Source organism: Bos grunniens, chromosome 29 (assembly GCF_055505025.1).
Source record: "Bos grunniens cultivar Pamir isolate PY7600 chromosome 29, Bosgru_T2T1.0, whole genome shotgun sequence".
Lineage (NCBI taxonomy): Eukaryota > Metazoa > Chordata > Mammalia > Artiodactyla > Bovidae > Bos > Bos grunniens.
Genome location: NC_141193.1, coordinates 2659037 through 2682824, shown reverse-complemented (window position 1 = coordinate 2682824; position 23788 = coordinate 2659037). Strand labels below are relative to the sequence as shown.

General features: G+C 61.3%; 1 protein-coding gene across 5 annotated transcripts in view; it reads left to right on the top strand.

The window, feature by feature from the left end:
• The window catches only part of OSBPL5 (oxysterol binding protein like 5), a 67584-nt gene that overhangs the window by 42418 nt on the left and 1378 nt on the right, over positions 1–23788 (top strand). For 2 of the 5 annotated variants that reach the window (XM_086383899.1, XM_086383901.1), the window contains exons 4-21: positions 2885–2941; positions 3221–3322; positions 4534–4737; positions 5772–5856; positions 7556–7727; positions 8115–8307; positions 9417–9601; positions 10163–10244; positions 11647–11745; positions 12162–12258; positions 13247–13345; positions 19146–19243; positions 19670–19759; positions 19855–19991; positions 20390–20575; positions 20807–20933; positions 22197–22341; positions 22766–22868. In XM_086383899.1, the coding sequence (XP_086240025.1) occupies positions 2885–2941; positions 3221–3322; positions 4534–4737; positions 5772–5856; positions 7556–7727; positions 8115–8307; positions 9417–9601; positions 10163–10244; positions 11647–11745; positions 12162–12258; positions 13247–13345; positions 19146–19243; positions 19670–19759; positions 19855–19991; positions 20390–20575; positions 20807–20933; positions 22197–22341; positions 22766–22868 (2261 nt within the window). Of the gene's footprint in view, positions 1–2884; positions 2966–3220; positions 3323–4533; positions 4738–5771; positions 5857–7555; positions 7728–8114; positions 8308–9416; positions 9602–10162; positions 10245–10372; positions 11746–12161; positions 12259–13246; positions 13346–19145; positions 19244–19669; positions 19760–19854; positions 19992–20389; positions 20576–20806; positions 20934–22196; positions 22342–22765; positions 22869–23788 lie in introns of all 5 variants that reach the window. The other 3 variants (XM_086383898.1, XM_086383900.1, XR_015157627.1) reach the window with 2 other exon arrangements.

Genomic DNA, 23788 nt, shown 5'->3' with positions numbered 1-23788 from the left:
TGGCGGGCTGCAGTCCATGGGGTCGCGAGCGACTGAGTACACACCCACCCAGTTCAGCTCAGTCATTCAGTCGTGTCGGGCTTTTTGCGACCCCATGGACTGCAGCACGCCAGGCCTCCCTGTCCATCACCAACTCCCGGAGTCTACCCAAACTCATGTCCGTTGAGTCGGTCATGCCATCCAACCATCTCCTCTGTCGTCCCCTTCTTCTCCCCGGTGTTCTTGTCTGGTTTGTCCCCTCCCCACCCCGGTGTTCTTGTCTGGAGAATCCCAGGGACGGGGGAGCCTGGTGGGCTGCCATCTATGGGGTCGAAGAGTCGGACACGACTGAAGTGACTTAGCAGCAGCAGTTCTTCACATCAGGTGGCCAGAGGATTGGAATTTCAGCTTCAACATCAGTCCTTCCAACTGTGTTGAGTTAATAAGAGTTCTTCCTATGTCTGGACACTAGAGCTTTGTTAGATACATGATTGCAGTTGCTTCATCACGTCCTGTAGGCCTCTGTAAAGCACTTTTTTAAACGAGTTTTCCACGGCTGCACTTTAGTGGTCAGACCCCCATGTTCATGGTTCTGTCTCTTGCCCCTGAGGGCGCCGGTCCTTGCCCTGCTGTGCCTACACGTGCTGCGGCCTCAGGAGCCAGCAGGCGGGCCTGGCAGGGTCCCCAGCCTGGCCCTTATGACGGAGGAGTGGAGGGCACTGCCCCAGCCCAGGGCTGCTGTGACCCAGCCCAGCAGCCTCGCAGGGCCCAGGAGGAGAGGGTGAGGGGCACGGACACCCCACCCCGTCCACTCCTCCCAGCCCCACGGCCCCCACACTGTCCCCTTCTCTTCCTCCGTCGCCCCAAACAAGCCCCTTCTAGCTGCATCTGGCGGAAAGCAGGTGGCCGGAAAGTGGCAGGGGAGGGTGTGTTCGTTCCTGCTTGCGTTCGCCTGATGTACTCCCCAGGCTCCCAGCTCCTGGTGCCGGGGTGCTGGGCGGAAGCCGTCCACAGTGGAGCTCCTGGCAGGTCACCGAAACGTGCGTGTGCCGGGACGGCAGGAGAAGCTGGGCCGGCCGGGGTGGGTGGTGTATCCAGGGTCTGATGCCAGCAGGGTGGTCCGAGCCATCTTCCTCCTGGGGAGGCAGCTCCGCGAGGCCTGAGGAGGGAACAGGGAAGAGCATTCGGGCGGGGGCAATAGCATGGCATGTGCTCAGGAAACCGGGGCTCTGGGCACATGAGCCCCAGCACTCCAGGAGCTGGAGCGTCAGCCCAGACCCCAGAGCCTGCCACCTGGCTCCTTGCCATCACTCCTGCTTCAGTCCAGAGGTTTCCTCTGGGACAGCATCCCCCAGGTGCCCTGACCATGCCCCTGGCTTCCCAGGCTCTCGAATGTCCTGACTGGTCTCAGAGAGTGAGCGCAGAGTGACGATGCCCGGGTCCAGCCCCCTTCGGAGCTGTGTGACGGCGGGCAGGTTCTGAGCCTCTGTGCCGCAGGGTGTGGCTGGGAGTGTGGGCAGAGCTGCCGTGATTCACACACACATCCGTCGTCTCCAGCGTGGCTCTCACCCCTCCTTACCTCCGTCCTAACCCCGCACTGGAGGCCCTGCCCAGCATGCGGTGCCATGGGCACAGCTGGCCCACTGGACAGCTCTGATCAGAGCCCCGCCACCGGCTCCGCAGCCTCGGTGGGCACTGAGATGCCCAGTGACGATGGGGGTGGAGGAGGGCACGGCAGCCCGCTCCAGGATTCCTGCCTGGAGAATCCCACGGACAGAGGAGCCTGGTGGGCCACAGGCCACGGGGTCACACAGAGTCGTACACGACTGAAGCGACTTAGCACACAGCATGGCCGGGCCCGCCCCCGGGTGGTGGCCAGAACTAGGTGAACGAGGGTGGCTGCGGCCTCAGAGGATGGGGCAGCCAAGGGGTCCACGCCCCTCACCCTCTGCAGGGAGAGAGCCAGGGCCGGCCAGCCTCCGGGCCCTGCTCCCTGGCTTGGCGGCTCGGGGTGGGGGCACGCAGTCCAGCGGACAGCGCAGGGCAGGACGCCTCTGCAGGGGAGCAGAGAGGGAGCGTCTCCATCTCGGCGGCTGCAGGACTCTGTGCCCGGGGCCTGACTCGGCTCCTCGATCTCACGCAGCCGCGGACGGTGCGGAAGGAACGGGCATGGCCGGCGCCAGGAGAGCCTCCCTGGTGGATGCAGAAATCTGGACTGCGTGATTTCCACATCTCACCTTGATTTTTTTTCTTTCCCCCAATCCCTTAAAAATGTGAAACCCAGGACGTCCCTGGTGGTCCAGTGGTTAGGACTCCGTGTTTTCACTGCAGGCGGCCCGGGTTCGATCCCTGATTGGGAACTAAGATCCCACAAATGCTGCCCCCCAGAAACGGTAACAGCCATCCTGGGCTTGCAGGCCTCACCTGCAAGCAGGCAGGAACCCGTAGCCTTTAGTCCTGACGTTTCCTCCCCACACCCCAACTCCGGCCTCAGTTTCCCCATCTGTAAAAGGACTGAGGGCCCGTCACTTCCGCGTCTATGGACGCAGCTCCACCCTCCCCCCACCCCACAGCCTTGGACGGCTGGAGGGGGCCTGGGTGTTGCCCCCCGACCAGCAGCTGCTGTCAGGGCTCCAGGGACAGGGGTCCCCCTGCACACACACGAGCCCTCCCTGCCCAGAGGCTGGGTGCACGACGGTAGCTGAGACGGGCGCCTCCTGGGCACCGCGGGGAGGGTCACTGCCGTTTGCCCAGTGTCGGCCCCCGGGGCCACCCCCCAGCTCCCGTTCATCTCCCCCTGGCCGGGAGTGGGGCGGGGGGAGCAGCGGGCTCCCACCTCCTGCTGCCTGCACCCCTAGCACCTCCCCTCCTGGACTGCACGCCCCAACCTGAGTCTCTCCTACAGGCAGAATACAGGCTGTGCAATGGGTCCGACCGGGAGTGTGTGTCCCCGACAGCCAAGGTCAGCAAGAAGGAAGCTCTCAAGGTGGGCCTGGGCCCGGGGAGGGGCCGCGGGCCTCATTTGCTTGATGAAGGGGCGCCTGGGACAGTGCGGCCAGCCCCCACCCCCAGCCTGATGAGGGGAGGGGGGCAGATGGCACCCTGGCCCCCCCACGCCCCCGTTTCCTGTCCTCTCCCGGGACCCGTCCTTGTCCCCTAGCTGGACACCTGTGGGTGGGAGCCCCGGGGAAGGGCCAGTCCGGGGCCTTCTCCCCTGACCCCTGCTGTGCCCCGGGCCCAGGCGCAAAAGGAGAGCTACCGCCAGGAGAAGAAGCGCGCCACCAGGCAGCTGCTCAGCGCCCTGACGGACCCCAGTGTGGTCATCATGGCCGACAGCCTGAAGGTGAGCGCGGGCCCCCACCTCACGGCTGCATCAGGGGGCTGTCCCCAGGGATGGTGCAGAGTCACCAGCCCCTCGGGAGACGGCTGGGCGTGGGGGCCGCTGCAGGCTGTGGCCACGTCCTGGGGCAGCCCTGACCAAGGACCACAAGCTGGTGGCTTACAGCAACCAAAGCGGACCCCCAGGTCCAGAGGCGGAAGCCCCAAATCAAGGTCCTGACGGGACAGGCTCCTTCCCAAGGCTCAGAAGGAGGGCTCTTCCTGCGTCTCCCCGCCTCTGCAGGCCCTGGGTGTCCCCGGACTTGTGGCCGCCTCCCTCCAGCCTTTGCCTCTGTGGTCACCTGGCCTCCTCCTGGGTCTCTGTGTCCTGTTCTCCTCTTACAAGGACATGGTCATTGGACCAGGGCCCCTGCTCCAGGAGCACCTCATCTTTGCTCGGTCATGCCTACAGAAACCCTATTTCTGTTTAAGGTTGTGGGGGAAACCCCTGACCTGCGAGGGGCCCAGAGTCCGGTGGAGTCCCCTGCTGGGGACACAGGAAGGAGGCGAAGGGCTGGCTTCTGGGGACAGGCCTGGGCTGTGGTCAGAGGCCTGTGTTCAGACCTCACTGAGGCTGCGAGCAACTCCCTCAGCCCCAAGCCTCAGTTTCCCCCTCCATAGAGTAGGGATAAAGCTGTGGAATCTCTGGGGCTCCCGCCAGGGGCAGAGGAGAAAGCAGACTGGGGAGCCTGGGCGTCTGCAGAGCTCTGGGCCTTTGTGGGCTCTTTTTTCTTTTTGTTCTATAAAATTATGGATAAAAATTAGGTACAAAAGTGAATATTAATTTAGAATGAAAAAAGAAATGATCACAAAGTTCAAAATCACAAGGCTGATAATTACAGCAGTCACCGCTTATTGCCAGTTCCTCTCAGGACTGGGGCAGGGCGTTGAACTTGAGGTGGAACTTGAACTTGAGCTCCATGAACTTCAGTAAATCTGGCTGCAGCATCTTTCTTTGGATTCACCATCTTTTAGAGCTTCTGTTAAAAACTAAAAGAAAACCCTACCCAGAGCCTGGGGCCCCGTCCTTCTGCCCCTCCACGGCAGTTCAGATGCCCCGGGGTCCCCAGCCGGCGTTGACGGCAGTTCAGATGCCCCCAGGGTCCCAGCGTTGACGGCAGTTCAGATGCCCCCGGGGTCCCCAGCCGGCGTTGACGTCAGCACCCTTCCCCCCAGATCCGAGGGACCCTGAAGAGCTGGACCAAACTGTGGTGCGTGCTGAAGCCGGGAGTGCTGCTCATCTACAAGACGCCCAAGGTGGGCCAGTGGGTGGGCACGGTCCTGCTGCACTGCTGTGAGCTCATTGAGAGGCCCTCCAAGAAGGACGGCTTCTGCTTCAAGCTCTTCCACCCGCTGGACCAGTCCGTCTGGGCTGTGAAGGTACCGCAGTGCGAGCCCCGGGGCTCGGGGGGCCAGGCGAGGAGAGAGCCCCACGGGGCGGGGGGTGCGGTGCTGGGCAGGAGGAGAGCATGGCCGGCAGTCAGGAGCCTCGTGCTGGGGCCCCAGGAGCAGGGGTCCAAAGCTGGGCTGACAGTTAAGGGTTAGTCACTCAGCGGCCGGGGGATCTGATGTGGTCAATGGTCTTCCATGTGGGACACACGTTGGGGTGGGGGCTGCTCGGGACCTGGGGGCCTGATGGGTTCAGATCACACGTCGAGCCCTGTCCAGAGGCTGGGGAATGGGGCCATGTGAGGGCGGCTGCTCCAGGCCCAGACGTCCCCCTTTGGAACCCGGGGGCAGCCCAGCCCGGGACCAGAGCGGGTCAGGTTGCCAGATGAAGTCCAGAATGCCTGGGTGCGTTCGGATTTCAGAGGGCAATCAAGAAGGGTTTTTTTAGTATGTTGTTGTTCAGTGGCTAAGTCATGTCCGATTTGCAACCCCGTGGACTGCAGCCTACCAGGCTCCCCTGTCCTTCACTATCTCCCCGAGTTCACTCAGACTCACTTCTGTTGAGTCAGTGATGCTGTCTGACCATTTCATCTTCTGCCGCCCTCTTCTCCTTTTGCCTCCAATCTTTCCCTGCATCAGGGTCTTTCCCAGTGAGTCGGCTCTTTTTTTAGTATAAGTATGTCCCAAATAGTGTATGGGATATATTTAAACTGTGTATGTGTAATTTTTCTGAGATTCAAATTTAACCAAGTGTCCTGGATTTGCACGTGCTGATTCTGGCCACCTAAATGGGGTCTTAGGGAGAAAAACCCAGGGTGGGGCCTCCAGCTGAGAAGGGGGTCAGGGAGCGCCCACTCACCGCTCTTGCTACCTGCTGCGTCTACATGGCCTGACCCCACCTGGGGGTCCCGAGGCCCCAGAAGCATCTGTGCATGTGTGAGTGTGGGTCCCCATGGCCGCCTGACCTGTGCCTCCCCCCGTCCCTGCATGATTCCTCGGGTGACACCGCCTCTCTGCCTCTCCAGGGCCCCAAAGGCGAGAGCGTGGGCTCCATCACGCAGCCCCTGCCCAGCAGCTACCTGATCTTCAGGGCTGCCTCCGAGTCTGACGGTGAGTCCCACCTGCCCTGCCGGTCTCCACGGTGACCCCATGTGAAGCACCCCCGCCCCTTGGTGGAGGGATCAGCCAGGTTCAGGGGACCCCGGTTCAGACCCTCCTGAAGCCATCCAAGGGGGCAGCCTGGTGTTGGGACAAGCCCATCAATCACCTGTTCCTTCTCTGAGCCTCAGTCTCCCTCATGGACAAAAGGGAAAGCAGTAACACCCTATCCTTAGCTGCTATGAGAATCCGATGACCTTATTTAGCAGATAACAATGGCTGAGTGCCAGGCACCATTGAATCACCAGGTGCTGCTTTTACCAACCACCTGGGGAGACCTGGGGAGACAGGCTGGCTGAACTGCCCGTGACAGAGGGATGCGCCTTCCTGAATCCGCGCGTGCTTGGGGCTCCCTCTCGCGGCCTCCCTGAATAAACGCCGCTGTCTCCTGCCCCGGGGAGCCGCCGCAAGGCTCCCTCCAGTGGTCCGGGGCGGGGGAGGCGCTGCCCAAGGTAGCCTGGCCTGACCACGCGACTCTGGGCCTCCCGGCTGCCCCCTGGTGGCCAGACGCCGCATCGACACTCCTGAGTCTCTCGAATGCCACCCTCTGTCCCCAGCCCCCCTCCTCGGTGCCACGCCCCTCCTGGGCCCTGGGATGGACAGGGCGGCCTGGGCTCCCATGGAGCCTACTACCTTCTGGGGGAGGCAAGCAGAGAACCTTCAGACAAGGCCAGCTGGGCTGAGGCGTGAGCCGAGTCCCTGATGGGGCTGGGGGCCATGGTCAGGGAGGAGGGACGTCAACAGGCCCTGAGCGTATCAGGGTGGGCTTCCTGGAGGAGGAGAGTTAGGGAAGGAAACTTTCTTTCTCCAGGAGGGTCATACTTTAAAGGCTCGGAGAAGTAAAGAAATGAGTTCAAAGTGCTTGAACCCCAGGTCTAACCTGCTGGCAGCCTCCACCAGGAAGGCAGCAGGAGGCTGGGGACAAGGGCTGGGACTGGAGGCGGCTGGCTCCATCCTCCACCGCTCTGCCCTTCAGGTCGGCCCTCCCCTCGTCTCCCAGGGCTCTTCCAGCACCAGGAGCTGCCTCCTCAGCCTTGGTTCAGCAGGCCCCTCCCCAGCCTGCCACCCACCCTCCTGCCCTGAGCTCCAGGCCTGCTAAGGCCCTCAGCCGCAGAGGCCGGGCCCTGCCCTGACCTGTGGGAGTGGTTTCCATCTGGGAGGGCCTTGGCCCCGACTCCGTAGGTGGGAACTTGCAGGGCCTCTGGGTACAGAGGACGTCTCAGGGGGCACTAGTGGTAAGGAACCCGCCTGCCAGTGCGGGAGACGCCAGAGATGCGGGTTCCATCCCTGGGTCGGGAAGATCCCCTGGAGAAGGGCCTGGCAACCCCCTCCAGTATTCTTGCTTGGAGAACCCAAGGGACAGAGGATCCAGGTGGTCTACAGTCCATGGGGGCACCAAGAGTCAAATATGACTGAAGCGACTTAGCACACGGGGTCCTGCTTAGCGTGTGACCTTGAGGCAGTCACTCACCCATCCTGGCCTCAGTCCTCTGTAAGCAGGTGAATAACCACGTGCCAGGAGTAGGGGGTCCTGTGGGGGCGCCTCGTTGAGGAAGGGCAGGGTGGGCGTGGGCCAGCTCCCAGGCAGCGGGGCAGGGGGCTCGCCCGTGTGCAGCGAGCTCGGGGCCGCTCACCCCACCCTTGCCCGCAGGCCGCTGCTGGTTGGACGCCCTGGAACTGGCGCTGCGGTGCTCCAGTCTCCTGCGACTCAGCACCTGCAAGCAGGGCCGTGACGGGGAGCCCGGGTCCTCGCCAGACGGGTCGCCCTCCTCGCTCTGCGGGCTGCCCGCCTCGGGTGCCATCCATGACCAGGACCTGTTCCCGTGAGCAGGGGTGCGGGGGGCAGGGGCCAGCCCCTCCCAGGAGCCTGGGTCTCCTGCCTGCTGGGGACTCCTGGCAGCAGCACGCGGGGTCTCCTTGTACGTGGGGAGGGGATGGGGAGCAAACGCCGTAGAGGTCTGGCCACCCACGCCCCGGCCCAAAAGGCAGGCCTCCTCCACTCCAGGTGGGCCCTGGAGCCTCAGTGTGTTCATCTGTGAACTGGGACTAACAGTGTCCAGTGCCCATCGCCGAGGCTTTTAAACACGGGGATGGGGGTGAGGCACCCAGCAGGGAGGGGCGCCCCTGGTGGGCGTGCTGGGTGTGCGCCCGAGGTGGGGGTGCCTGGCCTCACCGTGACCAGCCGCCCACGGGCCCCATCCACCTTCCAGACTGAACGGGTCCTCCCTGGAAAACGACGCTTTCTCGGACAAGTCGGAGAGGGAGAACGCCGAGGAGTCGGATAACGAGACCCACGACCACAGCCGGAAGACCGAGAGCGGGAGCGACCAGTCCGAGGCCCCGGTGGGCCCCGGGCGCAGAGGGACCACCTACGTGGTGCAGGACCACGAGGAGCTGGGGGAGGTGAGAGCCCGCCCTGTCCAGAGCCCCCACCCCTGGAGCCGTGGAGGCAAGGCCTGGCCGTCGCCTCCGGGAGAGCTCGTCGGCTCTGCTGCACCCGGAGGGCCCGGGACCGGTGGGCCAGGGTGGCGGGACTCGGGGAGAGTCCTGGGAGGGATGCGAAGGGCCCACTTGTTGGAAAAGACCCTGACGCCGGGAAGAGTTGAGGGCAGGAGGAGGAGGGGGCGGATCCTGATGCAGGGCAGGCTGTGGGCACCCCCGTGCTGCTGCCTCCCGGGGAGTCAGGTCCAGCTACATACACCCCAGGACCAATACCTTGGATCCATAGGTCCTGGGGGTCCACAGGGAGGGGAGAGGGGCTTGGCATCACCCAGGGGCTTCGGTTCCCCAAGGGTGAGGGTCCCAGCCCTGACTGGGATCACCCGTCCCACCAGCCAGCCATCCTCAGACACCCACATGACCCTTTCTGAGATTGTTCTGCCCACCTGAGGGCCTGTGGTGGGCGTGTTCTGGGAGACAGAGCCCCCCACCCGGTCCCCAGCTTCCCTGTCCCCCACGCCCTCAACCCCCTGCGCAGACAAAGCCCGAAGCTCCAGGGCTAGGTCTCTCCCTGGCAAGTGTTTGGAGCTATGGGGAGGGTGAGATGTCTCAGGGAAGAGAGGGGGCCCCCATGTGGTCCTGGGGGAGTGAAGGCCCCCTTCTGAAGCGGGTGCCGGACCGAAGCACTGCTGTCGTGTCCCTGGGTGGAGACGGGCTGGGGGCGGGACGAGGTGTCTGTGAGCACGTGCCCCCTGCTGCTGTGGCACAGAAGTGTGCAGAGACAGGTGTCAGGCGGGGCACAGACTGGAGGCACAGAGGGCGCCCAGGTAGTCTGGGCTGGCCAGGAACCGAGGCACAGGGCAGCTGGCCGGGGCCAGCAGGCGCCCCTCTGGGCCCAGGGGACACATGCCGGAGTAGGCAGGGGTCAGGTGGGGCCCGGACAGGCTCACTGGGCATGGGGGCGGGGCTGGGGGGACCCCGGATGAGGTGGCAGTGCGCCCCTCGCGGCTCCCCTGGGCGCCGAGGCTCCCCGCCCGTCCGGCTCTGGCCTGACCCGGCCCCTCTGCCCTCAGCGGGGCGAGGCATCACAGGTGGAGACGGTGTCGGAGGAGAATAAGAGCCTGGTGTGGGTCCTGCTGAAGCAGCTGCGGCCGGGCATGGACCTGTCTCGCGTGGCACTGCCCACCTTCGTGCTCGAGCCACGCTCGTTCCTCAACAAGCTCTCCGACTACTACTGCCACGCCGACCTGCTCTCCAGGTGTGCCATGGGGAGGGCCCGGCACCCGCCCCGAGGATGCAGAGCGTCCCGGCCCCTGCACGCTCTGCCTCCGAGGGGCCCCGACTCCGGGGAGGGGCTGCTGGGCCGGGAGGGCAGGGCCGCCCCATGTCCATCAGGGCCCCTGTCTCAGGGGAGCCTAGCACCCTCTGCACCTGAGCCCTGGCACTGTGCCCTCAGGCTGAACGAGGCTGAGGTTGGAAAGGGGCCTGAAGGCTCAGGAGCCCATGCACAGGGAGCTAGGTGAAGGGGAGAGGATCCCGGCGGTTTCCTGGAGGCGGCACCTTGCCAGCCTCGAGCCAGCCGCACCCTCGCTGCCCCGGTGGTGGAGCTGCCCCCGCCACCACCAACACACACACACACACACACACACACACACACACACTTCCCATCATCGGGACAGGGCAGCTTGGGAAGGGCCTGGGTTTCCAACAAGCCGATGGAGATTGAAACAGAAGGAGGGAGGAGCCCGGGGAAAGGGAGGAGAGAGGCCCAGGTCCCCGACCTGGAGTGAGGACTCCCCCGCCCGTGGTGTGGTTGCAGGGCTGCGCTGGAGGAGGACGCCTACAGCCGCATCAAGCTCGTGCTGCGATGGTACCTGTCTGGCTTCTACAAGAAGCCCAAGGTGAGAGCACCTTCTGGGGAGGCATGGGGGGCGGCCAGCGGGAGGTCCACTCAGCCCCGCCCCCGGCACCCACCCCTGCCTGCAGTCGGGGGTGAGGGGCATCCTCCACCCCAGGATTGTCCCCGTAGGTCCTCAGAGATGGGGGGCCGGGCCCGGACTTCCCACCGAGGGACCCGCTGGTGGGCCTGGTCCACGGGGTCGTCCCGATCCCTGAAAGGCCCGAGCTGGGCCCTCCGCACCTCAGAGAAACAGCTGCCACACAGCAGTGCCAAGACGAGGACTCTGGACCCCGAACCTCAAGGAACCCTGGGGACCCAAGGGTTTTGGGCATGAAGCGTCTCTTGAGAACCAAATCCGGGTCTCTGATGAGAGCAGGGCTCCTCTGGCTGTAGTGATGGGAGGGGCCTGGGGTCCCATGGGACCCAGGATTCTAGTTCCACTGTGCAGGAGGGGAAACTGAGGCTCAGAGAGGGGAGGGGAAGGCCCAGAGTCACACAGCAGTTTGCAAATGGGACCAGGTCTCCCCACTCTTCCTGGGGCTTTCTGCATTCTGACGCAGACCCTGGGCAAAGCCAGGTGTGCGCGCGCTCAGCGGCCATTGGGACAGTGGGCGCACTCCGGAGGACTTCTCCGAGGAGGGGGCCCGTGTGCCAGGTTACCTACCCAGGACAGCACACTGGCTGCTGCAGAGTCGGCTCAGAGCTGGCTCTAGGAAGCTTGGGTCAGAGAAGGACTGATGGGCAGAGTGTGGAGCTGTGGACGCGCAGGCACACCTCTGGAGGCTCTGCAGACCGTCACAGAGCCCCGGTCTCCAGGGTGAGACGCGAGTGTGCACACACAGCTGCAGTTGACGGACATCAGATGGGGAGAGGGGAGTCTGAGCTGGGCTACAGGAGACCCGGGAGGAGGGCTCTCCAGACAGGGAGATTGTTCCCCGATGAACTTGGACTGTTTGGGGAGCAGAAAGGACGTGAGTGTGGCCGAAGCAGAGCTGGGGGCAGGATGTGCGGGAGGACTTGGGTCCCCACTTGAAAGATCAGTAGAAGCCACTGGGGGCTTTGAGTGGGCGGCGCAGTGGCTTCCCGGGCGTCCCGGGAGAGTGTGCGGCGGTCAGGGTCTTGAGAGCCCCTCAGAGCCGAGATGTGGACATGCCACTTTGTAGGCTGTTCCCCCCGCCCCCGAATGGAAATCATGGGCAAAGCACAGTCTCCTCGGAGCAGGAGTGGGCTGTTGTTCCCGGACGCTGGCTGCAAACCGGGCGTCCCTTGTAGAGACCTGCCTGCCGGGGCCGTGGGCAGGGGCAGCCCCCTCACCGCCCCTCGGTCCTCAGCCCAGCCCAGCTGGCGTCCCTGGCCGCCCCCGCCCGCAGTGTCCCAGCCAGCCTCTTGTTCGTTGCCTGCAGGGCATCAAGAAGCCCTACAACCCCATCCTGGGGGAGACCTTCCGCTGTTGCTGGTTCCACCCCCAGACCAACAGCCACACCTTCTACATCGCCGAGCAGGCAAGGGCCACCCCGGTGGGCGGGCACTGGTGGCAGGTGGGGAGTGTCTCAGCCCGGGCCTGTTTCTGGGCAGCCCCGCCTTGGACCGGTGGAAGGGCTCTGGCCTCACTGCCGCCAGGGGGATTCTGCCAGGGGCTGCAGACCCCACCGTGGCTGTGACAGCCGTGTGTCCTTGGGGTTGCGGGGTGGGGGTGGGGGGCCTGGGTGGGACACGGGGATGGCAGGCAGCTCCTGGGCCGAGTCCCAAGACGAGACTGCCCTCACGCCCGCTGCTGGGGCTGGAGGGATGGGGGGTGGAGGTTGCTGCCCGCTGCTGGGGCCTGGAGGGATGGGGGGTGGGCGGGGCCCAGAGGGTTGGGGGTGGGCAGGGCTGCCCACTGCTGGGGCCGTCGCATGAGCCGCCTCTCCACCCACAGGTCTCCCACCACCCACCCGTGTCTGCCTTCCACGTCAGCAACCGGAAGGACGGCTTCTGCATCAGTGGCAGCATCACCGCCAAGTCCCGGTTCTACGGTGAGAGGGGAGCGGCTCCCTGGGGTCTCCCCAGGGCCTCGGGGAAACAGGGTGGGGGGCAGGACTGAGCTCAGATTCAGGGGTTACCAAGACCTCCCACGGGGGCCGTTTCGTGTCCCTCCCCACCTCTCCTAGCAGGGACCACGCAGGGTAAAGTGCTTAGAACCTGGGGTCTGCAGAGGCCCCCAGGCGGCTTCTCCCATCCCTCCCTCAGCCTTAGGGTTCACAGGGGTGCTGGGAGGATAGTGAGAAAGGAGCACGTGCAAAGGGGCCTCCGGGGCCGGCCTGCCGTCCAGCACCGCTGGCCGCACGTGGCTATTTAAAGTAATTCAGATGAGATGAAACGTACTGGGTGGCCGCTCAGTCACTCTGGCCACGGCGCAGGTAGCCACAGGTGGCCGCCGTGTCCCACGGCACAGGGTAGAGCAGCTTCGCCATCACAGGACGTTCCGTCCAGCAGGCCTCGAGAGCCTGGCACTGCGGGTTTCTCTGCATCTCTCCATCTGGTTGGCCTTGTCATGGCTCTCACTGGTGGAGAGGTGGCCCAAGTGCTCTGTGTACCCAGCTGACTGCACAGGCTCTGCCCACCTTTTCAATCCCTGTGCCCTGTCACTGACTGTGTACCCTTGAGTGGGCCAGACCCTCTCTCCAGAGGTATTTAAAATCAGAGCAGAGGCCCTGGTTTGGAAAGGGTCAAAGCCTCCCCCTTAAGAATCCCTGCTTTAGTAACTGAAATAAACCCTAACACATGGCAGCTGAAGTAACTCCTCAGGATGAACGCCTTGTGCAACTTGGATGGGGCTTTCACAGAACCTGAGGCTCAGAGAGGTTAAGTGACCCACCCACAGTCACACAGCTCAAGGTGCCCGGGGCTCTCCCCACCTGTTGGAAGGGAGCTCAGGTCCTGTGACTTGGGGTGGGGGTGGGGGCTGAGGTCCCCAGGATCTGGCTCCACGCACTGTCCTTACCACCCCGTGTCTCTCTGCAGGGAATTCACTGTCAGCTCTGCTGGATGGCAAGGCCACCCTCACCTTCCTGAACCGGGCAGAGGATTACAGCCTCACCATGCCCTATGCCCACTGCAAAGGTGAGAGGCTGTGGTGCCCCTGCCCCAGGGGGCAGAGCCCAGGCTGTCACCCTCGGGGGAACAGCCTGGTTCTTGTCTGCTGAAGGGATCTGTTTCACACTCCCTCTTATGTGACTGTTTAGCGGGGTATGAAATTCTGGGCAGATGGCCTGTCACTGCTTTGAAAGCTTGTTTCCACCTTCCAGCTTCCATCCTGGTTGGTGATCAGTCAGTGCCAGCCTGCTTGTTACATGATCTGCTTTTCTCTGTAGCTGCTTTTAGGATCTTCTCTTGTTTCTGGTGTTCTGCAGTCTCACTGTAGTAGTTCAAGGTTTAGAATTCCTTTTTTTTCCTGCAATGTTGTGTCAATTTCTGGTATACAGCAAAGTGATTCAGTTATAGGATTTCTTTTATTTTTTAATTAATAGGGTTTTTTTACAGTAGTTTTAGGTTTCGAAAAATTTGAGCGGAAAATGCAGAGTGCTCCATATCCCCCTCTGTCCCAACACATGTGCATGCATGCATGAGTATACACACACACACACACACACACACACACACAAGTATACTCACACACAAGAATACTCACACACATACCCGCACATAGACACACAGGAGCATACTCACACACTCATGAGTATACACATACACACACGAGTATACTCACACACACGAGTATGCTCTGTCTCATACACAGACACATAGGAGTACACACACACACACGAGTATACTCACACACACACAGGAATTCCCTACTGTAAACATCTTTTATGAGTGTGCTACAGTGTTACGGTTGGTTAGCTGGTATTGACACATTATTATTGAATATCAACTTAAGTCTGTAGTTTACATTAGGGTTCACACTTTGTTGTGTAATTATATGGACTGGGACAAATAACTGTTTCTGTCATTACAAGATCACAGGATAGTTTCACCACCCTAAGATTTCTTATGATGGTTACACATGAATAGATGAATTCACCTCTTCCTCCCTCCCCCTCCCCCAAACCCCTGGCAACCACTGGTCTTTTCACTGTCTACACAGGTTTGCTCTTTTCAGGAGGTCAAAGAGCTGGAATCATAGGGTAGGTAGCATTTTCAAATCAGTGTCTTTGACTAGTTTAGTTGAGTTCAGTCGCTCAGTCATGTCCGACTCTTTGTGACCCCATGAATCGCAGCACGCCAGGCCTCCCTGTCCATCACCGACTCTTGGAGCTCACCCAAACTCCCGTCCATTGAGTCGGTGATGCCATCCAGCCATCTCATCCTCTGTTGTCCCCTTCTCTTCCTGCCCCCAATCCCTCCCAGCATCAGAGTCTTTTCCAATGAGTCAACTCTTCGCATGAGGTGGCCAAAGTACTGGAGTTTCAGCTTTAGCATCATTCCTTCCAAAGAAATCCCAGGGCTGATCTCCTTCAGAATGGACTGGTTGGATCTCCTTGCAGTCCAAGGGACTCTCAAGAGTCTTCTCCAACACCACAGTTCAAAAGCATCAATCCTTCGGCGCTCAGCTTTCTTCACAGTGCAACTATCACATCCATACATGACCACTGGAAAAACCATAGCCTTGACTAGACAGACCTTTGTTGGCAAAGTAACGTCTCTGCTTTCGAATATGCTATCTAGGTTGGTCATAACTTTCCTTCCAAGGAGTAAGCGTCTTTTAATTTCATGGCTGCAAAGTCCCTTAATTGTCATAAATACATGTATGTTTATGTATGTGAAAGTGTTAGTCGCTCAGTTGTATGTGACTCTCGGCAACCCCGTGGACTGTGGCTCGCCAGGCTCCTCTGTCCATGGGATGATCCAGGCCAGAATACTGGAGTGGGTAGCCTTTCCCTTCTCCAGGGGATCTTCCCAACCCAGGGATTGAACCCCGGTCTTACATTACAGGCGGATTCTTTCCCAGCTGAGGCCCTTTAACCCCGAGAACCATGCCCAATACCACTGTTTCCTTTACTCTCCTTTTGCCGAGGGTGTAGGGAGGTGAGAGCCCCAGTTTTATGGAAATGGCTCAGAACACACTTTCCTGGCTACTCTGGGGCAGCCCCTCTGTCCTGCTTCCCACAGGACACCAAGGGTCAGGTCAGCAAAGGCCTCGCTGCTCAGAGGACAGATGCTTCTCCTCCTCCCCTCCTCTTCTTATCTTTTTCTCCCAGAGGATTACTCTTATTTATTTATTTGCATGCTTACCCGTTCATCAGTGCATTTGTTTTTCACCAACTTTCTGTTACGGGAAACATCAAACACATGTGAAAGGACAGGGGTCGCCTCCCAGCCACACCCCAGCACCCACAGCACTGTGTCGTGGCTATCTTGCTTCCTTTGTTCTCACACACCCCTCACCGCATTCGTTTGAAGTAGAGTCTAGATATCACATCATCTGCGCTTCATTTTGTCTCACTACACGGTAGTGACTCACTCACTACGAGGTAAGGGTTCCCCTTCTTAGCCAGAACCACAAGACTGTCATTATGTACACAGAAAAAGTAACCAAGACTCTTTCCTTAAAATCATCAGCGACACAGTCAGTGTTCAAAGACCCCTAATTGTCATAAATGCACGTATGTTTATATACATGAAAGTGTTAGTTGCTCGGTCAAATCTGACTCTTGGCAACCCCATGGACTGCAGCCTGCCAGGCTCCTCTGTCCATGGGATGCTCCTGGCAAGAGTACTGCAGTGGGCAGCCATTCGCTCCTCCAGGGGACCTTCCCGACCCAGGGGTCAGACGCCCGTGTCCTGCATTGCAGGCAGATTCTTTACCCTCTGAGCCGCCAGGGAAGCCGAGGTGTGTGTAGATACGCACACACATGTGTCGCAGTTCATTTGTTTGAAGAGGATTCCAGGTGAGGGTCACACTTGGTGCTCGGTATGACCCTGCACCTTTTTTTCCCCTCACAATGTATTTCTTGAAGGAATAAGATCATTTTCGTGTGGGGTTTCCTCCGGTCTGGATTTACTGGCTGTGTCTGTGGTGTAGCTGAACGTACTCTCTATAATCTGGAGGCTGACTTCATCCCTGGAGGCTTGATCACTTTCAGGCACAGTTCTTCCAACAAGACACCAGCAGGTGGTTCCCGCCTCCCCGCCACAAGGTTCACGATGTCGAGTTGCCTCCATCTCTGTGGTGGTAGCAGCAGAGATCTCAAGGGTCTTTACCACTACCACAATTCGAAAGCATTAATTCTTCAGCACTCAACCTTCTTTATGGACCAACTCTCACATCCGTACATGCCTGCTGGAAAAACCATAGCTTAGACTAACTATACAGACCTTTGTCAGCAAAGTGATGTCTCTGTTTTTTAATACACTGTCCAGGGTCCTCATAGCTTTCCTTCTAAGGAGCAAGTGTCTTTTAATTTCTTGGATGTCGTTACTGTCCACATTGATTTTTGGAGCCCAAGATAATAAAATCTGTGACTGCTTCCATTTTTTCCCTTCTATTTGCCTTGTGTGAAATGATGGGACAAGATGCCATGATCTTAGTTTTCTGTGTTGAGTTTCTTTCAGTCTCCTCTTCACCCTCATCAAGAGGCTCTTCAATTCCTCTTCACTTTCTGCCATTAGAGTGGTATCATCTGCATATCTGAGATGGTTGATATACTGTTTCTCCCAGCAATCTTGATTCCAACTTAGGATTCATCCAGCCTGGCATTTTCAAAACAGTAATGAGTTTTCCTCCTGAACTCCTCCAAAGGTGGTCCTGGGTGAGGTCATGTTGCTTTGAGCATGGTTTGATCAGAACATGCATAATCATAAAGAGTATTCCAGCTGGAATCATGCTGGCTGCTCCTTGTGTCATGTTGGCCGGCAGGCAGGCGCCCTCAGATTGGCCCTGGGACCTTGGTACACCCAGCCCGAGCAGCCTGCTTCCTCCTGCCGTGATCCCAGGAGACTCGGGCGTTTCCTGCTCTAGCCCATGAATCAGCCATTTCTCCAGGGAGTCTCTGGTTCTTTCCACTGCTGCTGCTGCTGAGTCTTTTCAGTCGTGTCCAACTCTGTGCAACCCCATAGATGGCAGCCCACCAGGCTTCCCCGTCCCTGGGATTCTCCAGGCAAGAACTCTGGAGTGGGTTGCCATTTCCTTCTCCAATGCATGAAAGTGAAAAGTGAAAGTGAAGTCGTTCAGTCGTGTCTGACTCTTAGCGACCCCATGGACTGCAGCCCACCAGGCTCCTCGGTCCATGGGATTTTCCAGGTAAGAGTACTGGAGTGGGGTGCCATTGCCTTCTCCAACTAGGAAGAGCTATTTTAGACTTAGGCACCATTGTCTGGAGGTGAGGTCTGCTTCCTATGAGTGGTCTGGTCTCTGTTTCCCTAGGGCTTTCCACTGAGCTGAACATAGAATGTTTTGTTTTTTTAAGATTAAAACAGATGTGTTCACACTTACGTTTCCAATCCAGATTCAAGACAGTGGGTTTTTGTCCGCCCCATTTAGCACATGTGAAATGTCTTTCTCCCATACAAGACAGCCCATTTCCATGAGCCCACCACGATCACTTTCTATCTTATTCACACCCCACCTACAGCACTCACAACACAGCCCCGCCCGCCAGCAGGATGAAAGTTGCTCAGTCTTATCTGAGTCACTGCGAGCCCATGGACTATATAGCCTGCCAGGCTCCTCTGTCCATGGGATTCTCCAGGCAAGAATACTGGAGTGGGTAGCCATTCCCTTCTCCAGGGGATCTTCCCAGTGCAGGGACTGAACCCGGGTCTCCTGCACTGCAGGCAGATTCTTTGCCATCTGAGGCCCCAGGGAAGGCCATGAAGGCAGCATGGGCTGTGGTTTTTGCACTCCTTCCCATCCTCAGTAGGTCCCACTGGGATCTGTAAGTTCACTGAATGCTCCCCACTCAGGTCATGCCACCAAGGGACACTCATTCTGGGCTTTGGTTTCATTGCACTTTGGATTTTTAGGAATTGCTATTTCATCTTTAAAATAATTTTGTAAATGAAAACAGGTGCCTGGTTCCAAAGTCAAAACTGCAAAGCCGGCTATAGACAATTCTAGGGCCTCTGATGCCTCACCCCACACACAGGGCCCTGCCCCTGCTTCTCTGACCCCACGCCGCCCTGTCCTGGAAAAGCGCCTGAGCAGTTCGGAGGCCCCTCCCTTCAGTGTAGCTTTTCCATTGGGTGCCTGGAGGATTTGGGGGTGATTCCCGCCATGCTGCTACTTCAATTAGCTTACGTTTTTTAAGAAGTTTCGAAAGACATATTTTATCCCACATCACTAAGTGTCTTAGGGTGACAGTGATCCTTCCTTTCTTCCTTCTCTTCTCCCCTTCCTTCCTCATTTCTTTCTTTCAGAGTAAGCCTTCCATCTGACCAGAAATAGAAGACTCATGCTTTCCTTTGCTAATTAAAACATTGACGTATTAAGTTAAAACAGACCCACGCAGGGCAGGGACTATGCAGCCAAGTGACCCACAGTGATGAGGGGCTCCTAGGGGACAGTGGGGCTCCTGGGAGCCTGGAACAGGGGCTTCCTGGAGGCGGTGACCCAGTAAGAGTGAGGGTGTCTCTGAGACTTCGCAACTCACACGAGCAAAGGCACTGGGGCCAAGACCTGTCCGCCAGGGGAGCAGGCCCGTGAGGAGCCAGGTCTGCCGGGGGAGCAGGCCCGTGAGGAGCCAGCTCCGATCTTCACCCTCCTGGCAGCGCTGGCCCCCGGGAGCACCTGTCATCCCTGCTCCCTTCTCACCCTCGGGGCCTGACACACTCATGCCGGTCTCAGTGCTGCTGGGACTCCACCGAGGCCTGGGGCTCAGCGGGCCCCGGGGCAGCCCTGACCCCCGCCATGGCTTTATTGCAGGGATCCTCTACGGCACGATGACCATGGAGCTGGGCGGCAGGGTGACCATCGAGTGTGAGAAGAACAGCTTGCAGGCTGAGCTGGAGTTCAAGCTCAAGGTAGCGCAGGCAGCTCAGCCACCCCAGGGCTTTGGGGGGTGTGGGGCTCGGGCAGGGGAGAGGCAAGGCCTGGGGGGGTCCCCCACCACCCTCTCTGTGCCCAGGGATGGTTTCCTGAGCAGGGGCATACGGTGAGCAGCTCCTGGCCTTCCTGTAGCACAGCCGGGGCTGTGAGGGGTGCAGAGAGGGGAAGGGGCTGCCCGCAGACCACACAGCAGAGCCAGGAGAGGCCAAGGCCCGTCCCCACCACGGGGCACCAAGGTCTGTCTGGGACCTGCACCCTGGACCTCCGGCTGGGCTGCGGGCGAGTGTGGCCGCCCCTGCTGTGCACCAGGGCTGGGAGCTCGCACGCCCACGAGGAAGGAGCCCCTCCTGCTCCCCAGCTCAGTGCCCTCACCCGCATCCATCTCGGGCATGTCCCCACAGCCCTTCTTTGGGGGCAGCACGAGCATCAACCAGATCTCGGGGAAGATCACCTCGGGCGAGGAGGTCCTGGCACGGCTCACGGGACACTGGGTGAGACCCGCCTCCGGGCAGGCGCGGGCAGGCGGGCGGGCCCGGCTCCGGAGGCCACGGCCGGCACCTCTGACCCGCCCGGCCATCTGGGGCAGGACAGGGAAGTGTTCATCAAGGAGGAGGGCAGAGGAGGCCCGGAGCTCTTCTGGAACCCCAGCGAGGAGGTGCGCAGGCAGCGGCTGAAACGGTACACGGTGCTGCTGGAAGAGCAGACGGAGCTGGAGTCGGAGAGGTGAGGCCTGGGCGCTGCAGGGCCCCCGACCCCAGCCGGAGCGGCCAGGCTGGCAGCTGCGATGCCCTGGATGTCCCTGGCACGAGGACAGACCCGAGGGGATCCCTGGTGGCAGAGGACACGTCCGGCTGTGGGAAGCTGCAGGGAGAGAAAGGGAGGCCTGGGGAAGAGCGAGCTCTGTAGGGAGGGCCCTGCTGATGCCAAGTGTGCGCCCAGCATAGGAAGGAACCATTTCATGGTAAATAAACAGTGCCCAGGAGAAATGGGCACCCTGATTATGTAGTAAGCTCCCTGTCACTGGAGGCAGTCAAGTGGAGGTTGCTCCGAGCCTCCCCTCTAGTATGAAGGGACAAGGCTGCCCAGGTCCCCTTGGCTCAGAGCAGGTGCTCCACTCGCAGGCTCTGGCAGCACGTCACCAGGGCCATCAGTGAGGGTGACCAGCACAAAGCCACACAGGAGAAGTTTTCCCTGGAGGAGGCGCAGCGGCAGCGGGCCCGAGAGCGCCAGCAGAGCCTGGTGCCCTGGGCACCCCAGCTCTTCCACCTGGACCCTGCCACCCAGGAGTGGCGCTACCGATATGAGAAGTGAGTGCCAGCGGGCTGGGCCTGGGCTGCGCGGCGGGCTGCTGGCAGACCCCCACTGTCCTGGCCCTGACTGATGGGGAGGGAGGTCCACGCGGGGGCTGCTCGTGGGGGCAGGCTGTGGTCACTCTGGGGGCTCCATCCCTGATGAGAGGCTGAGGGCTGGGCCGGGAGGGGGCCCCTCAGTGTGGGGGCCACCGCCCCTGCCAACCCACACTCTCTGGACGCCCCCAGCCACAGCCCCTGGGACCCCCTGAAGGACATCGCCCAGTTTGAGCAAGATGGGGTCCTGCACACCCTGCAGCGGGAGACCATGGCTGGCCAGACCGCCTTCCTGGGCAGCCCGGGGCCCAGGCACCAGGTCAGAACCACCCCGGGCCCGGCCTGGGCTCCTCCGCCCCCACCTCACACCCAACTAACCTGGCCCTCCTCTTCTGGGTCCCCATCACACTCTGACCCACACACATCCCAGCAGGGTCTCCCCTGGTGTCCCCCTGGGTCCCTGTTTCCCACCCAGCAAGGGGCCAAGACCCCTGGACTTGCAGGACACGCAGTTCCTGGGACACCCCGATGTTCAGGGCACTGTGCTGGGGTGCACTGGCCCTGCCCCATCGCTCCCCAGAACCGCCCTCCGTGGTGTCGGCCAGGCGGTATCCCATTGTACAGATGAAACACTGAGCCTCAGGCAGCCCATGGGCTTGCCCAAGTAGCAGGAGAAGGAGGAGGTGGCATTTGCACAGACTCCTGGGCCTCTGTGGGTGGGTGAGGAGGGTGGGAGAGGCAGGGGGTGGGGGTGAGGTGGGGAGGACAGCAAGAGGCCCTGGGGAGCACAAGGGAGGAGCACTCTGGCAGAAGTGCCATTTCTGGGGGAGCCCAGGGTGGCCCCACGTGTGGAACAGCGCCCACTGGGCGCCCACTGTGCATACAACTGGGGGACACTCCCCCCTGGGCAGGGAGGGGTGGGCTCCCCCATTTTGCCCAGTGGCCCCAATTTCCCCAGCAAACGGGGACCGAGGTACCTCCTGAGCTGTGTGTGTCCCAGCCCTTCCCCCACATGCCGCAGCCCCTCAGCCGAGGCGGATAGCCCGGTCCCTCCCGCACAAGTCCCCCTGGGCAGGCCTCTTCACCCTCCTCCCTCTCCTCAGCCTCTCTGGTCAGCGCCGGCCCCACCACACCCCAAAACCTGCCTGTGTGGGAAGCCCCCCTGCCCCGGCTCTGACCACACTCATCGGGGCCGAGGGCTCCCATGCAGGGTGTCGGGCACCCCCCGGGCCCTCGCGGGGACGGCCTGCGGTCACGAGGCCACCCCTGTCCTCTGGAGGCTGCTCTGAGGCTGGCCAGCCCGGGGGTCCCTGCGTCCACGCTGGGGAAGCCCCGGCCGTCAGCCGGCTGAGAGGGTCAGCCCTGCCGGCTCCGGAGTCCGACGGCCCCGACCCCGTCGTCTCCCCCTGTATTGGGGGTCGGGGGGTGGTGGTGGGTGCTGCGTCAGGTCAGGGCCAGGCCTGTCACCCGCCCAGAGCCAGCAGCCTCCGCCGCTGCCGGCCGCCTCTTCTACGGCACAGGTGGCCCCGCGGGTGCGGTGGGTGTGGGTGGGCTCCGGCTCAGCCGCTCCGTCTCCCCCCAGGGGTCCACCCCCAACCCCCGGCTCCGCAAGCCCAGCGACCAGCCTTCCGGCCACAGCCAGGTCACCGAGAGCAGCGGCTCCACGCCCGAGTCCTGCCCCGAGCTCTCTGACGAGGAGGAGGAGGAGGACGGGGACATTGTTCCGGGTGAGACCTGTGGGCCGGCCCCTCTGGCCAGTGAAGCCGGCGGGGGCGGGGGAGGGGGCCGGGCTCTGAGTCAGCCCTTGGCGAGGGGCGGGGCGCCCGGCGAGGGGCGGGGCGCCCGGCGAGGGGCGGGGCGCCCGGCGAGGGGCGGGGCGCCCGGCGAGGGGCGGGGCGCCCGGCGAGGGGCGGGGCTTGCCTGTCTGTGACTCTCCAGGTGGGCTCTAGCTTCCTGGTCCCCTGTCTTCAGGGACTGCCTGTCTCCCCGTTTGACCCCCCTGGACTTATCAGAGGCTGGCTGAGCCTGGGAGTTCCCTCCGGGGTGGGCACCACCTTCCTCTTGTGGCAGTGGCTGCAAGGAGGCGGGCCGTGGCCCCAGGCCCCCACCCGCCCATCCTCACCCCTCCCCACTCCTTCCTGACGCCTGTAGGCTGCGAGAGCCCGTGCCCTCGGTGTGGGAAGGAGGCGCGGCGGCTGCAGGTGCTGCACGAGGCGATCCTGTCCATTCGGGAGGCCCAGCAGGAGCTGCACAGGTGGGCCGCCCTCGAAGGAGCAGCTGGGGGGCACGGGGTCAGAGTGCAGGACAGCCGGGGCTGATGAGGGGCGGAGCTAGATGGAAGCTGGAAGGAGGTGCTGGCGGCAGTGGCCCCCCAGCCCCAAGACCAGTAGGACCTCAGAAACAGCGAGTCACGTTGGGAGGCCTGGGAACATGTTCGGTTTCGCCCCCCGCGGGGAGACAGAGCCCTGCTCGCCAGCCCTGCCCCAGAGCCAGGCTCCAGTCAAGGCTGCAAGTCTCTGAACTGCAAAACCTTGGGCTGTCTGGGCCTCAGTCTCCCAATGTGTGGACTGGGGTTGACAGCAGTGCCCCTGGGGCCGGAGGAAGGTCTGTAACGAGGCCAGCCCTACTCCCCTGCGACTCACCCAGGGGGCCCCAGAGGTGTTTCTCACCGTTCGGTACCAGCTCCATCGCGATGCTGTGCAGGGCCAAGGGAAACGGAGACTCGACACCTTGTAAGAGTGGGGGAGGAACGTGGTCTCCATGATCAGGGAGCACTTCCTGGAGGAGGATGCATTTGGGCAGGGCGGAGCTGGAAATGGGGAATGCAGAGGTCAGTCCAGAGTGGCGGGCACCACAGGATGGCCGCTGCCAGGAGGAGGGGGAGTTGAGGTGAGAGGCCAAGACGGAGGAGCCCGGCCTGGAGGCCGTGGGAACCTGGAGGGGGCTTGGGGCAGCATAGAAGGAGATTTGCTGCTTTGCTGTGACGGAGGTGGAGGGAAAACAGCCAATAGCTTCGGCTTTTGGTCCAGACACAGTGATGTCAAGAGGCCAGGACAGGGCTGCAGCTTTCCTGGGCTGCCAACCAAGCCCCATACCGGCAGCTTCAGATACAGACATTTGCCCCTCCCCGGCTTGGAGGCTGGAAATCCCAGATCAGAGCAGGGCTGGTCCTCC